Genomic DNA, 16,526 nt, shown 5'->3' with positions numbered 1-16,526 from the left:
GAGGGATCGCTGGGTCATATGGTAGTTCCATTTTTAACTTTGGGGGGACCCTCCATACTGTTTTGCATAATGACCACACTGATGTACACTTCCAACAGCAGTGCACAAGTTCTCACTGTTCTCTACATCTTTGCTGACGCTTGTTACCGCTGTTTCTTTTTTTTTTTTTTTTTGGTTTTTTGTTTGTTTGTTTTTTTGGTTTGTTTGTTTTTTTTTAAATAAGAGAACACTATGAATGGCTGTCATCCTGCTATTGGCACAAAAATCTTGGTTATTCTGAACTTCTAGGTGCTTACAGTTGGTAACTGTGTGCTCCAGTTAGTGAACTGTTGATGACTGAGTCAAGGAGGAAGGATTGGATTATATCTGGCATTGTTTCTTGTCAAGGGTATTCACTCTCTCCTAATTCCTTGAAAATCATTCTCTCCAACCAAATGAGTTTGATTAACCAGAGCATTTCTTTACCCAGTCCTGTCAAATATCAAAAGCAGAAATACCACTTTTTTTTTGTAAACACAGATTTTGTTTTTATCGTTCATTGGCCGCATTATTCTTGTTTGAGGGAACTTGAGGTATATTTATGATTTTTGAGGCAGTAAAAATTATTTTAAAAATCAGATTTCAGAAGGTTTCACCTGAAAGACAAATCCAATTTGACATGAAGTTTCATTACAAAGAAACTGTTACATGTGATGACACTGGTTATTGAAAATTGAAATGAAGTGAGGGGAAGCTAACACCAACATGTAGGAGATTCTGCTTTCCCTGAATGACACAAAGAACTCAATATATCTAATCATCTCTGTTATGCCCACTGGGGAACTGAGCTCTAGTAATATTGTACAAGGTTGCTTCTTGATTGCTGGAAACCCAAGTACTAAACCATATGCCACTGACATCAGTACTTAAAAATCTTTGTGTGCTGGCTGGATCATGGGAATCATTTTACTTTCCCTCTCTTGGTTAAAGTAAATAATAGTAATAATCTGGGCACAAAACTCATAAAAGAAGGGTGCCAACCAGTCAGCATAGACCAGCCATTGGGCTTTTACTCTTAGTGCCTGAATGATTTCAAACCCAGCAGTAGGCATCAGACACACCATCTCTGATCAAGTTTTCTTGTGCTCCAATGAGTGGCCTAAGCATTGAGACCTATAACTGAAGCATAACAGGGAGAATTGTCTCTCTCCTGCCTATTGTAGGTTTTGCCTAGGAAACAAAGAACTATTGCCTTTTAGCAGATAAACATCCCCTCTGTTCTCTTTCCCTCTCTCGCACATTAAACTATTCTTTCTGGCTTCCCACTCCCAACTTTTCTGTCTCCATGGATCAAATCTGCTTTCAAGGACCTTTTATCCAGCCTTCAGAATCAATGTCATCACAAGGTTACCAGACTCCCCTGATGTGTTGCTTCCCTATCAGTTTCCTCCTTCCCTTCCTCCATCTTAGAGGCTCAATATATTCTGTTTATAATACTCCCAGTTTCCACTTGGGGGAGGAGTTTGAGAGTTGGGGTACATTTCTGAATTGGGGTCTTCTGGTTAGTTGTGCTGGACCATGCCATCAGGAGAATTCTGGATTCTTTATATACTTAACAAAGTCAACAAGCAGGAAATGATTGATAGATATGCCATGCCTACAAAGGTAATGTGACAGCTTCAATATGCAGTAACACCATCCTCTCTCCTCTTATCCTACCCTCCATAATTCCGCCCTGTTGTCCACCAGGATCTTTGCAGACTTAAATCATTACACAAAATGGTTTTGTGGTAAGCATCGAAAGTAAAAACTACAGGGAGTCTGGCCACAACTAGGAAAACATTTCATGTGCATGTTAAAACTAGAGTTTGATTATTGCTCTGTTACCTGGTAAGTCCCCAGAACAATTCAGAGTCAATTCCCCTAATATGTCCAGTTATTCTACCCTGCCTGAAGGATTGCTACTGAACATGCTGCCTGAAGGAATGGAAAGATTGGGAACTTGAACAGCACAGGCATGGCTAACATGCCCCTGGAACCAGAAAACAGTGTGTCCCATAGAAAATCTCCTCTAAGTATGTTCCTCTTCCAGAGGTGATTTACCAATAAAATCAGCCTCAATTATTGCAAGCATAAGAGCAATCCTTGAGGGAGGAGTTTGGGCAATTCCATTCTAGGAAATGCTGTATGAGGCAAAATTAACCTTGTAGTAGGGTTATTTCCTGAAACCTGGTCTTGGGTTTTCAGTTTCTTTCATACACATTGATATAATGTGAGGGAAGTTGTTTCAACCCCGTCACCGAGATGTGACCAAAGGACATAATGACGGTACTTACTTTTTCATGAAATTAACGTGAAATGAAGGAAAGCTTGTTTAGTTATCTCATTCTCAGAGTTACTGCCTACACGGCTGTGGCTGGAAATGTCTGTGAGTCTGTGTGTTAAGCCTAACTGAAGGATCAGCAGAGCCAACCAACTCCTGGGATAATTGCCCCGTAGGGCAAGTTACCAAAAGCATCTTCACACCGTGACAGTGAAGTATGGTGGGAAGGATGAAGGGGAGATCGGGGCTTCTCAGACTCCCCAGCTCTGAGGAAGAGGGCAAGTGTAGGTGTTTGGGCACTGGCTGCTGTGTGTCCCATCCTGCTAATTTCTGAGCATCAGGATGGCCTTTCAAAAATAGGAAGTAGCATGTGTTGTCAGCTGTTAACTTAATAACCTTTCTGTTTCCTTGTCCCACAGCGACAAAAAGGTAACTTCTGTCATTCTTGAAAATGCTTAATGACTTCTAATGCAATCACCTGGGCATAACCCCAACTCATAGGAAGGCCAACATGTTTATCCCTGTGCCCTCCCTTCAAAAGCGAGAGTGGGAAGATAGTAATACTGAGTAGGAAGGTGCGTATAAGACCAGAAGAAGGAACCACCATCTGTGAGGTAAAATTCTGGTGCTATAAAGACAGTAAACCAAACTTTAAAATGCCTCAGAATTAAAGCAACATAGAATACAGAATATTTTAAAAGAAAGCTTGGTTCATCTCCAGGAAAAATAAGTAACTCACAGTAGGGCTAATAAGGTGTTCAGTAATTGTCCGAAAGGCAGGGAAAAATCAGGTTTACTCTAAGACTAAATTCATATTCATACTGAACTCAAAAGGGTGGCTGAACTTCGAAGTCCCCCCAACCGCCCCCCAATGCCTGCACTCATTCATCTGACAAATATTGAGCTCCTACTCTATGGTGGGTGCTGTTTGAGGTGCTAGGGTTATAGTAGTGAATACAAAGTCCTCGTTCATATGGATTCTACATTCTTATGGGAATTGAACCTCAAAACTCAGAGAGATGACAGCTAGAGAGATGGATCTGATAGACAGATACAGTATGATAATTGTTAAAGTGGGGGGAAAAAGGAGGCTAAAGGGGATGGTGAGGGTACATGGGGGAGGAGTTGCTATTTTGCATGGGGCGGTTGTCCAGTGCTGCCATTCTTTGCAACAAAGCCTTCAAAATTCCTCTTGGAGACATTCACTATTATTTTGAACAAATAGCCACGTTCATTTCCTTGACTGACCACTTTTTCAACACCCACGGCTCTGAGTCACCTCTTGGATGAGTTTTCAAAAGTTAAAGCTACATTCAAAGATTTAGCACCCATCGCTAAGCACCAGCAGAAGAAGCTCACACATGTGTGACATTATTCTGCACATTGATCTCCCAACAGGTTATGCCCAAAGGCATCCCTCTGTCACCGCAGCGGGAGGGGGCCTCACTGAGGTGGATTTAAAAATACATCCTTTAAAAAAAAAGAAAAAGAAAAACACATAGCTTTTTCCTAGTGGAGTCATCTATGTAAGCAGATATTTCTATAGTGTGAGGATCTTGTTTCATGACATCAAATCCATTTTTGGAAACAGACGGGGGTTAATCTATATCTGAGCAGTGTACGTTCGTATATGTGTAGAGAGCACATACACTCATCTGCACCTATTGTTAAAGTAGATTTGCAAGCGGGTGTAATCTGCTTAGTAAACTGTTGCATCAGGGTGTGAGGCAAGTGAAACTTAGACTTAGCCAGCCAGCGTTGGTAGTAATCTACATCTCTAGTGAGCGGGAGAGAAATGAAGAAGGTGTGTCTAGCAGAGGTGCTATTATTAGCAGATTCCCGGCAACTTGCACTGCAGGGTCAGATGAGGCACAGAGAGTAGGAACGAGCTCCCTGCCTGCCCTGGGCTTCCATGGAGGTGGACAGTCATATGTTTCCTAGAGCTGCTAAAAAAAGGAGCAAAAAGCCATGAGGCTTTTCTGAAATATCTTCCCCAGCTAGGTGGAATAAATACACATGTAGGAATATGGTCTTGGGAGGAGGAGAAGAGTCAGATATTAGGGAGTGATGAGGACAGGGAGACAGGAAAAGAGAAAAGGTTTCACAACTTCTGTAGTTACAGCCTCTCTGCCTGCCCATCATCACCGCTTCCATATTGGATGTAAATTACCATGGAGCATGAGGGCGTATTAAGGCACTGAGTATACAAATAGGTATGTATATAAAAAATTGGGTTGTAATGACATGTAATCTACCCCCATGCTGTAACTTCTACAAATGGAAGCACTTCCCTATGGGAGAATAGTTTACCTTTCTTTTTTTTTTTTTCCTTTTTTTAATTTTGGCTTTGTAGACAACTGCTGTTGGTTTCTGCAAAAGGTTTAATAAAGCAGAAAATCTTTACTTCCCGTTTCAGTTCCTGGCCAAAGGGAGTCATTTCCATTGTTTTCTGTTCCCCTTCCCACAACTAGTAGTCAACTAAATAATAACTTATGACCCCAGGCTCCTTACTATGAACATATTTTTTGGTCGATGGAGGGCTGATTTACTGGTTGAAGCCCCATGTGTGGTTATCATGGGGGCACACCTCATTTCCCTAGAAATCAAAATAGACCTACTGTGCTTATGTCTGTGGCTGATAAAAATAAATTCAGAAAGAATTTTTATGTCTATGCAATGAACTCAGAAAATGAAGCTAAAATAATAGTGTTATGTGTCATGCCTAAAATACTAGACATTTGAATAATGTGAAAGGAACCCTATGAAAGCAAAATGTTTAAAATTGTAAGAAATAATCAAGGGTGGATAAAGCCGCAAGGGAACAGCCGGAGGAACCCTCCCCATGAGCTGAGATTTACATAAAAGTTCACTGAGAAAGATTAGCCAGATCTAATCAGGAAGGATTTGATATGTCTATTTCTCTGCAAACAGTTTAAAAAGGTGGTTTGTAATCCTCCCCGAACTCTGACCTTTACCTTTCTAGAACAAAAGAATTCTTTTGAGCATTTTCTTGTACCATCTACACTGCACTGCTCTCCTCTTAATGTCAAAAGTGGGTCTGAATCTTCAGCAGTGTGATGCTTGGGGTGATATGGCACACACAGTTACTCCTTCCCTTCTCTCTCCTGCAAGCCCCAAATGTGTTTCCTTCCACTGAAAAAAAAAAGTGACCCCCTCCTTGGCTTCCCATACCTACCGGACACAGCTCCCAACACAGTCTCTGCTTTCTTCCCTTCAGGCCGTTGGCTAGTGTTGTTCTGCTCTCTTAAATGGCTTCATCTGCTCCATTCACCTGGGGACTCCTGCGGAGTGAGGGGGAGCCCACTCCAAGCAGATGCTCTTTCCTTTGTCTGTGCCTTGTGGGATGCAGCCTGCTTTCCTCTGCATTATCTGCAGACCCTGTCTATTCTGTAGCGCAGCAAGGGCTCCAGCGTGAGGACCTTCAGAGCAGACACTGTACCTTACTTATCTCCCCATCAAATGAGCCTGGAACAATTCATGTTTGTCAAAAGAACACATGCACATGGCTTGCTTGAATTTCTAGCAGATCAGCTATGTGATCGGTTGGACCATGTGAATGGATGAAAAAATTGTCTGTTCTTGTCTAAGCAGCACATGATAAGAAGCATAGAGTTAGAAAGTAAGACAGTACTTTATGAAGGACAGGATAAAGAAGTATTTCATGAATGCTGTTGCTTAAAATGTGGCTTTACTTCCCTTAAAGTGGTTTGATCCCGCGTTTGCTGGCTTGTGTGAGGTCCCTTTGCTTCACCAATAAATGTGTGCTTTCTACTTTCGTTTCATCATGAGAAAAGGCACTAAAGCTTTTGAAAAGATCAGTGATGCTAATGAGACAGACCAATGTGCTTGGGGTACTGATGCAACTCTTACTTATCGATATAAAGTTACCATAAGTGAAGTTGGCCTAACTGTCCAAGTGCCTGAAAGCTTCCTGGTTTATTACTTCTGGAAACATTTTTTGTTTGTTTGTTTGTTTTGTATTATTTATTATTATTTTTTATGATGTTCTGTTAGTCACCATACAGTATATCATTAGTTTTTGATGTAGTGTTTCACGATTCAATGTTTACGTATAATACCCAGTGCTCTGTGCAGTCCATAAAATGTTTGATGTCATACTCCAAGAAAACAAGCTGTTACGCAAAGTTAGCTAATATGACTTTAAAAACCAACCACAAGTCTGAAAGTGAATGTATGTGTCTTAAGAGGTGATGAGAAAGAAGCAGAGTACCCAAGGTGAAGAGAATTTTCTGGCACCTCTGGGTTCTGGGCAGTCTGCTCTCCAGGTCTTGGTTACCTTGTCTGGGACTGCCTAGATGATGCCACTCCGATTGCCAATGAAAATGGGAATGTCCAGAAATTTGTGCTGTGCAGCTGAATGCTGGAACCTTCCACATCTAAATATAGCTACTGGACAACATATTGCTATCTTTCCTTTACCCTTAAAATGGCCAGAGCCAATTTAAGACAGCTTAGACTTTCAGTGCAGGGAGAGTATCAGGCTGGGTGCCTCAATGTCAGGAAACAGGTGGTCACAGATCTCACTCTGAGGGACATAACCCTAAAATGTCCATTACCGTCACTGAGGACTGCCCCTCAGGATAGTCCCAATCCATGAAAATCATTTCGTGTGAAACCACAAAAGAGACATGGGAGATACTTTATCATTTCAGACTTGGGGGATTTCTTTCCTTTCCATCGTTGACTTTGTAATTCAGCTGCTCATTTCAAATATTCTTATTCGGGATGGAATGCAAGGTATGAGGCCCTAGGTTTCTCAAACTACCAGGCTCCCATGTGGTCATTGTATTGCCCACGGAACTAAGCATCCAATTCTGCATTCCATGAGGCCCTATGCCAGATAAGGCTATCCTCTGGCCAAACAAGACTTCTTTGAGCCTGCGTTATTCAAAGTGCATAGCAGCAGTCCAGGATAGGGATGTGATAGCACATGCCAAACCCTGGGGCTGGAGCATTTTGTTTCTAAAGGAGATGATTCCATAGGATGAGGGTTTGGCCGAACACAGTATAAAATCCTTCGCCTTCTCAGTTCTAGAAGATATGGTGATTCCAGTGATGTCCTGCACAGCTCCAAGAGCATCATCACAAGAGACAGGGACTCCAATTGCAAAATGTCCCTCCCACTCCCACCTTCTCCAAGAGCGTTAACTGGAAGTGCTTTCTGTCCTTAGAGCTTCTTTCACACTTTATCTGTTTCCTACTTAACAAACATCTCTATCTTGTATTTAGTTCTTTACAAACTGATTTTATCTCTCCTACTGGACTCTAAACTCCTCGAGGGTAAGACCTGTGTCAGATTTATTTTTTAATTCCCTCAGCATCTATCACAGTTCCCGGAACACTGTAGCTTCTCCATAAATATTCATTGGATGAATAAATGAATAATGCACAAACACCATGGTCAGGACAGACTTCGTGGCTATTTGTCATTTTCAATCATGAAACCACCATATCTGTAAGACGGATTGGCTCCTAAATAAAGCTGTAATTTCCTAAGCAGAGCGGATTCTGAGCCTGATTTGTGAAAGACAACAACCATGTTGTTTAACTTTGTTAAAGTGTAAAGGCAAGGAAGAATGTTATGCTTGACAACCATTCTCTCGCTTGCTCTCCCTCTCTCCCTCTCTCTCTCTCTCTCTTTTGGTAACAGATGTCAACCTCGGTTAGATTCAACTCAACTTATTAGTGCATGGCTTTTAGCCAAAAGCAATTCACATTTGCAGAAGTGTACTATCACATATGTCTTAATAACAGAAATGTGTTTTTAAAAAAATGTATGTGATAAGTCGCATATGGTAGAAGAAATCTGTACATCTCTCAGGCCTTGTTGTCACAATGAAAACTTGAAGATAATTGCTGCAGAACATTAACATACAAGTGAAAGTCTCTCTGACACGTTAAAGAGCCACAGTTTGAACAAACTAATCAAGATTGGATACCGGCACAGCTCCAGCAGAATGAGAAATACACCAGTATCTCTTGTCCTGATCACTGATCTTAAGAACATTCAATTTTGATTCTTACCCTCAGAGGTAATATTTAATGTTCCAAGGTAAAATCATTAGTGTATCCAGATACATTATGTGCTTATATTCACTAAGCATATATTTAATTTCTCCTTTATATGGAGTGTAATTAATGTGTACCAGTCTCCCTATTGTGATGAAAGAGGCTTACGACCATGAAGGTATTAAAAGTAAACTGAACAAGTGGCTGAGAAATAGGGAAGAGGAGGCAAACCTTTAGAGAGGAAAACAGGCAAACTAAATGGATATTGTGAATCATTTACCATAGCTCTAATGGAAAGTATGCTCAGGCTGAGTTAGATCTTGGGAAGTGACAGAATTTAAGAACGTGCATATGCCTTTTGGAAGCTATCCATCCACTCACAACTTGGAAGACATCACTGCACTGTCAATGGATCTCATATCCAGAATGACTTCAAAGATAGTAAATTTGGAGCCATCTCTTTGCTCTGAATGAGAACTGGGTGGTGTATCAGCCCCAGAAACTCCAGAACACAGGAAAAGGGCTTGGTGAATGCCTGCTCTATGTTTAAAATGACAAAAGGGAGAGAGGGGTGATAGTTTAACCCTTATAGTCAGGGAAAAGCTCACCTCTGTGCCTTTTTCTTCCTGACCAATGAGAGCAGGAGCCAGCAAAGGCTTGCTGTAATGGGCCAGATAGTAAATAGTTTCGCCTTTGTGATTTGTACAATCTCTGTCGCCACTAATCTCTGACACCACGGTACAAAAGGAGCCACAGACAATATGGAAACAAATGAGTGTTGCCATGTGCCAATATAGCTTTTTATAAAGACACTGAAATTTGAATTTCATATAATTTTCACATGTCACAAACGATTCTTTTGATTTCTTTTCCCCTGCCATTTGCCAAACCCTGCACCAGAGGATGACATCCAATCACACATATGATCATCTGTACCACTCTGTGTTCAGGCTTTAGTTGCAAATGCCTCCAGACCTCGACTTTTCCAGCAAGCCCGTACACATTTTTCGTTGTATGCACAATGAAATGTTAATTCTGACATACAAGAGCAAGCCAGTACCCGTCAGAAGCAGAGCGGCGAGAATGAACCAGAGCAACATGGCGTGAGTCAAGAATAGGAGGATAATGGATTACTTGATCAGTTACAACACATAGCCCCTTCCAGTCTGACACTCTAGTGTGGGGCCACCAGTCTCATTAAGCGTGTAGGCCAGATTCCTGGAAGGACTGCTCTCTGGGATGTGTCCAATTTGTTTACCTTGTCATTCATTCAGGAAAACATGTATTTGGGGTTTCAGTGCACCATGTGTAAGTGAAATTCTTGGTCAGACATCCAAAATAATAAAAGGGCCACTATACATAAAACTTCAAAAAACTCTACTTTTTCTTTGCTATCAGGCAGTGTTCATGAACTGTGCACTGGGATCTATGTCCCTGAGCTGAGGTCCTGAAGAGGTCTTCTTCTTCAAGTGCCCAGTGGTTGTGGCTGGGTGGGTGGTATAGGTATCACAAGCCATGTCCAGTGGGAACCCAAATGCACACCGAGAAGAGCACCTTATTCAATTAGAAGACAATTCTAAACACCTACCAGTTGATCACAACTGAGGCTTATTACTAAAATTTCAAGTCTATTTAAAAGTAAAAAGCTCCATATTCTATTACTAATCCTTTGGTTTTTCTAATTTTCCTGTTTTCTCTTTATGTTATTCCTTAAAGCACTTGACATTAGAGTCTGCATTGTGAATTACCCAGAGCTTACAAAAAATATAATTATCTGTAGGGTCGAATCCTCACAAGGAACAGAGACAAAATTTGTCCTACTTCCAGGCCACAAGAGTCTGATTTCATGCGGCCCCATACACTACCAACGGGCTGTCTTGTGCATGCCAAGATGGGGCCTGGGACTTACTTCCTATCAGGAGGGCTTGAACTTGGAGATGTTTGTCCCATGAAGGGCCTGGGTTTACACTCCTCCAGCCCTTTCCTCATCCCTTGTGACCTAGGGCAAACATCTGCACACGGGTGGACTAGAGGAAAGGGTGCAATCAGACTAGGGAAAGAAGATCGCTAATGGCCCACCCAGGGACCAGCAGTCCTGGCCTTGGCCTCATTAGCACCATCCTCTAATCCTGCCACAGGCATACAGTAGAGAAGCCTTCAGGGCACAAACAGAAAAGAAATCAGGCTGCAGAGAAGATTTCAACCCCAATCAAACAACCAGACAAAAACTCAGCTACCGGAAATACTCCCATAGGATGACTAGAGCACAATATATTTCCAGACTACAGATGCTTCTCCAGACACTACAAAAGTTGATAAGGAATATTCTGCAGCCTATGAAAAATTAAATTCAAAAACAAAGTACACAGAACCTTTTGGAAAAATGAATTAGAGTTTGGATTTAATGGTGGGCTAAACACTACTCTGGTGACTTGTAAAAGCAGCCTCCTTGTCACTGGTATTAGCCGATCCATTCTCTAAGAAACAATTAAAAAACAATGCACTCCCTACTTCTGCATTTGGTACCCACTACCATGGAAGTCGGCTGTCATAGATCAACACGGAGTTCCTAGAGATGTGACATTGCAAGGCCTATGATAACCCAGCAAGGAGAGCAGGGCTTCCCTAGGCCACATGGCTGGTGGGCCCGGTCCGCATAACACTGCCATCAGATGTCACAAACCCAAACAATAAGACAAACATCCTTCTTAATTTGAAAGTCTCCTTTCTGGAAGAACTGGGATATCTAAGATATACTATATTTAAAAGAGTGCTGTGTTGTTTATTTATAATTTAAGAGTGTCCCATAAAATGCCTTGGAAACAGCTGTTAGCTAGAAAAATCTTTGGTTAAATGTATTTTTACGAGCTTTTCATTAACAGAGAAGCAAGGACTTGATGCCAAGGTGCCAAACTCCCCACGTGGCTGGAAATCACTTGGCACATTTTCAGCCATTTCAGTCCCTGTCATAGGTCCAAGGTTTGCAATTAAAAATATAATCTTTTTAGCATGTGCAAGACCCAAAGGCTTGAAGTACCATGCACTGAATAGGATTATAATAGTATGTGGCAGCTCTTCACGGAGGCACATATTAATTTATGTAAACTGGCCACAACCTGGGGCACTGCCTCATCAGGATCACAGGCAAAAATCAAATCAAAATAAAAGCTGATCCCTACTCAACTGGAGACTGGGGTTTTGTGTTTTGGTGGTCCCGCCTCCTTGTTTGTTTTTGTTTTTTGATCATCATAAATAGAGAGAAACTCAAAATTCAAGGTCTTTTTTGTGCATGGAGTCCATTCAAATCAAAATTTCCAACTAATAAAAAAATAACTTACTTCACAGGATTATTCTTAGGTTTTGCCTTTTCAACAGCCTGTAAACAGAAGAAAAAAATGCAATTAGACAACATTAGCAGGCATAATCTTCGCAACTAGTTACCAAAACAATAAGCAATATAAATTGCTCTTCCAAAACACAAGGACAATTTTCCTCTCCTGGGGCACATGGTTACCTGTCTAAGCGCAGCTTTCAGACACAGACACTCATTCCTCTCTCCACCTTGCACTCAGATCTTAGCCCCTGGGTGGGCCTGCTTGGATTGTTATGACAGGGCGGGGAAGCAGGTACGTGGCGGGGGGGTGGTCACGGGCACATCCAGGACTTTTAGATTTGTAGTGGGGACCAATTTACCCTGAGCGACTCCTGACCCCTGGCTGCACCTGCATGATGAGAGCAAGGCCAAAGTAGCCACTTCTAAAATCATCTTTATTAGTGTACACCACAAAAGGCCAAGGGATGACCAACCCCTCAGATCAATTTTCTTTGGTGGAACCTTTAAGAAAACACACACCAAATCATCGAAATGAGGAAACCTCTGGGCCTCTCGGCCTGTGTCGCCTTAGACATGGAGCCTGGCTCCAGTTTATTGCTGAACCCATTGATCTGTGTACAGTCCATTTATCATTCATGAAAAGAGCTAGTGATCTTCACAGTATATTAGAAGAAACAACTCAGATCATCTGTCAACAGCCCTCTTATTTCTGTTTCCCTCTCCACAGGGATTGCGTCTCCTTCGATTCTTCTGGAATTAAAATGTTGCTAAGCAACACAGCTGGGGGCACTGATGGCAGAATGGCTACAGTCTATCAAACTGTTTAAGCACCTGGAGGGTTTCAGTGATGATTTTTTTCATAGTTCTGTGGCATAATTATGTAATCAGAACCAAACTTGTCCTCCCCTAGACTTTTGCAGACTATAGAAATAACATGTAATATGGGGAGCATTGAAGCGGCAGCTTGGTACTCTCTGGGGTCTTCAGACCCTTTCAAGAAGTATCCGTTCGGAGACCTTTATATTTGTGAATCCTGGAGGTGGGTGATGGCAGCTCTTTGTAACACCAGACTAGGCATTCTGGGTAACCCGTGTGGAAGTAAGTACCCTGGACTTTCTACTCACAACAGCTCAACACACTCTGGAGCCATTTTTTAAAATAAATGAAACACTTCTCAAGCATAGAGATTAGCACTGGAAATTCAAGTCCTTCTCCTCTATTAAATCTCAGGTTCTGTTGCTAGGTAAATACCCATTAATATTTGGGCACTTTCTTTGGCTCTCAGTGGCAAAAATCATCTTCTCGCCATCTGTGCCTGAGGTTGAATTTTGGCAAACAGTGGAACAGCAAGCAAGTGAGAGCAGGAGGTAGCAGGTGAAAATGATAAAATAAGCAATATGTGTGTGGTCAGCCCAAGTCACATCTCACAGGTAGTTAGGATATGGAAGTGTGTCCCTGAGCAGGTCTGGCCCTGGAACGGATGCGGGAAGGAACAGGTGGATGCTGGTGTGGAGGGGGGCTGGACCCAGTCTGCCCAGCTGTGCACACCCACACTTGCCTTCTCTATCACCCTTTCTCCCCTACTCCTGGCTGCTTTGGAATGGCGTATGGTAGTGGGATGAAGACATGTCACTGTGGAAATCACAGGAACCCACGTTCCCCTGTCTGTTACAATCCAAACGGGTCTGTTCTTGGAAGACTTTGGTTATTGTAAAAACACTAGCATGGTGTTCGAGGGGTTTCCTTTGAAAGCACACTGAATGTGATAGCATGGGCATGCCACTGGCAGAAGACAGGGAGGGAGAAATCACAGTGACATTGCTTAACCTAGCTTTCATTCAGTGACATGGTTTTTGAAAATGTCTTCTCTTTTCTGTGCTTCAGGACTGTCAATTAGACCCAGTTAGTTTTCTCTGATCAGGAGGAACATAATCATGTTCAAGGCCAGTTTCTTTGAAACCTATGTCTTTTCATACAGCCATCATAGGGAAATAACTTCATTCAAATTAATGTTTTCTGGGTTGCTTGGCTATTGATTGAAAATGTCTCTGCTGAGAAGTTCTCTTTTCTTTGGAAATTAACTTGGGACCATTCCAGAGAGCCAATAGCTTTAGTCAGACATGCTCACGTCATCCTCCTGTGTGCTCATCACCTTTCATCTCTAAGCTAAATGGTCACAGGGAGTCGCCACCAGACCTGAGACAGAGCTCACAATGTGCATTCTTTGTTCCCGCTATAATAGGATGCTGTGTTCCGCCTGCTATAATTATTCAACTCAGAGACTGTGAAGGAAAGTTAACTGAATTATCTGTGGGAAAACTATATATGCCTTTAAGGTCTAAGAAGTAGTCTACAAAAAAAAAAAATACAAGGAGAACATTTCTCTTTTGAGATAATGGGACATGAAAACACCAGCCCAAGTTCCAAAACATGCAAAAGGAGGGGAATCAAAATGAAATGATCTCATGTAATTTGCCACACATTAAGAGGGTTGCATATTGGGATTACAGCTCATTTTGAGTTTAAAAACATACATTAAAGTAATTTAAACTGATTGGAAGATGGAGGCTAGATAGTTAACACTCATGCCACTTTAATTTGCAACATCTATATGCTTTCTAAAACCTATGTTCTACTTATTTTGTGCCACATTTCCCTAACATGATACTTATCTTACCATTAAGGAAGCTCTAGTATAAGAAAGGATGATATGATAAATTAAAATGCTAGAAAACAGATTCCACTGTGGTGTGGTGAAAGGCCGTGGGCTACAGTGGAAAGAGTGATGGGCAGGAAATTCAGAAACTCGGGTTCGGCTCCCAGCTTTGCCACTTACTATCATCAGGATGTTAGCAAGACGGCTGACACTTCTGAGTCTGTTTCCTCATTTTAAAAATGAAGATAATCATTCCTGTCCCATCTATATCAAGTGTGGGTGGGAGCAGCCAACATCCACGGTGGCACTCTAGAAACCATCACACGCCATGCAAATGCAGTGTGGACTGTGCCTGCTTTCGGACTTTGGGGCACACATCTGCACGGCCAGAGAGTTTATGGGCTTGATGACTTGGGGGCAGGATTGTGGTATCGAACCCATACAAGTTATTCCAATGAGGCTTCTGGGACCCACTGTGTTCCTCTCTCCACGTCAGGAGCAGTTCTGGGCTAAATAGAATGCTTCTGTCTGGAAAGTCCCATTCGAGGGAGATCTGGGTATGTTTAGAGCCTGACCTGTCTGGGCCAGCAGGAGAGTCCCCTGTACCTTTGCACAGGCCTCTGGCCTGAAACTTCTTCAGGTCTGGTGCTGGTGGCCAAGAGGCCAGGGCACCTGAGGTGTCACGGGGACACAAATGCAGGTGCATATCCTCAAATCTCTCTGTCTCCCTTCTTCTCTCCCACCCCTCCTCCACAAGGAAGCCTAGGAAACCTCCATCCTTTCCAGTGATTTCTTCATCAGCAGTCCCCCCTTTCACATCTCACTCTAGGAGGATGGTGCTTTGCTTTTTCACTAACATTTGACCCTGAGGTTGAGAAGCCCTGAGGTGAACCTCCTCTGTCATATGGTATCTTGGAAAATTATATACTAAGGGAGAATGCACTTCTCTCATTCCAAGGAATGTGTATGAACGGATTCTTCTCTTATTACTAGCCTTATACAATTCGTGGTATTCTGCTAAGCAGCAAATTTATTTCCTCAGGAGGGATGATGTGGCTAAGGACATGCTCATAGTTGCTCACTCATTAAAACTGTCTTTCTAAAAATAAGAAGGATCTTGTCTTTCTGCTACGCAGAGAAATTTCTGGCTCCACCGAGGCCCAAGCAATTCAGGGACCATACCGAATTACGTGAACTATAAAAACTTTAGAGCTGTCATGAGAAAATAAAAGGAAAGAAGGAAAGAAAGAAGGAAGAAAAGAAAATGGCTGTCTATTGAGTCTCATCCTCCATGGCAAAAATAACATCATGTGTTTTTAGGGAGAAAATGCTACATATACTTGTTTGTCATCTTCTACAGAGGGATCTAACTTTAAAAAAATTCTTTGGTGATTCTGTCCCAGTGTTATTCTAATCCAACAAACACACATACTACATTTATTTATTTATTTATTTTTAAATGAGAAACTCTTGGTCCACCTGGGTGGCTCAGTCGGTTAAGTGTCTGACTCTTGATTTCGGCTCAGGTCATGATCTTTGGGTCCTGGGATAGAGCCTCGCATCCGGCCCCATGCTCAAGCTGGGAGTCTGGTTAAGATTCTCTCTCTTCCTTGCCCTCTGCTCCTCTCCCCCTTCATGTGCTTTCTCTCCCTCTCTCTTTCAAATAAATAAATAAATCTTAAAAAATTAAAAATTAGAGGATCTTTTTGGGTTTTTAAGAAGCACGTCCCGAACCAGGATATCTGGACTTACCATAATACCTTCCCCTTGCCCCCAGATTGGCAGAAAACAGACCCAATACAGTATGTTTCCTCTTTGTTGAGACTGTAGAGGTGAGCACTTAGAGGGCCTAGACATATTGTAGTGGTGGACTCATTTGACAAGGCTATGTATTCAGGTGCTGCTTTTTTCCTTAGTCAGTAATCATGCTGCCAATCAAGCAAAAAATGTGATTCTATTAGCATTGCTCTATATAGCTTTTACCTTTCCTGCTTCTATGTTTTTTTCCTGGTGTTCTGCTAGCAGATACACTCAAATTGGGTCGAATCAATACATTTCTTGATTAAAAAAGAGAAGTCAATCATTCAGATAATTTTAAATAACTGCACATTGGGCATTATGGAAATGAGACAGAAGAACAATCAATTCCATTGCTTTTGAGTTTCTATGTTTTGTCTTTTTTT

The 16,526-nt window shown here is 41.9% G+C and overlaps 1 protein-coding gene across 6 annotated transcripts in view; it reads right to left on the bottom strand.

The window, feature by feature from the left end:
- Positions 1 to 16,526, bottom strand: part of AFF2 (ALF transcription elongation factor 2) — a gene marked incomplete at its 5' end in the record, with an annotated part of 456,929 nt that overhangs the window by 71,101 nt on the left and 369,302 nt on the right. For all 6 annotated transcript variants that reach the window (XM_080795304.1, XM_080795306.1, XM_080795307.1 and 3 more), the window contains one exon: positions 11,692 to 11,729. In XM_080795304.1, coding sequence (XP_080651430.1) covers positions 11,692 to 11,729 — 38 coding nt within the window. The remainder of the gene's footprint in view (positions 1 to 11,691; positions 11,730 to 16,526) is intronic.

Source organism: Martes martes, assembly GCF_963455335.1.
Source record: "Martes martes genome assembly, chromosome: X".
NCBI classification, from domain to species: Eukaryota; Metazoa; Chordata; class Mammalia; order Carnivora; family Mustelidae; genus Martes; species Martes martes.
This window is presented reverse-complemented; position numbering and strand designations above follow the sequence as displayed.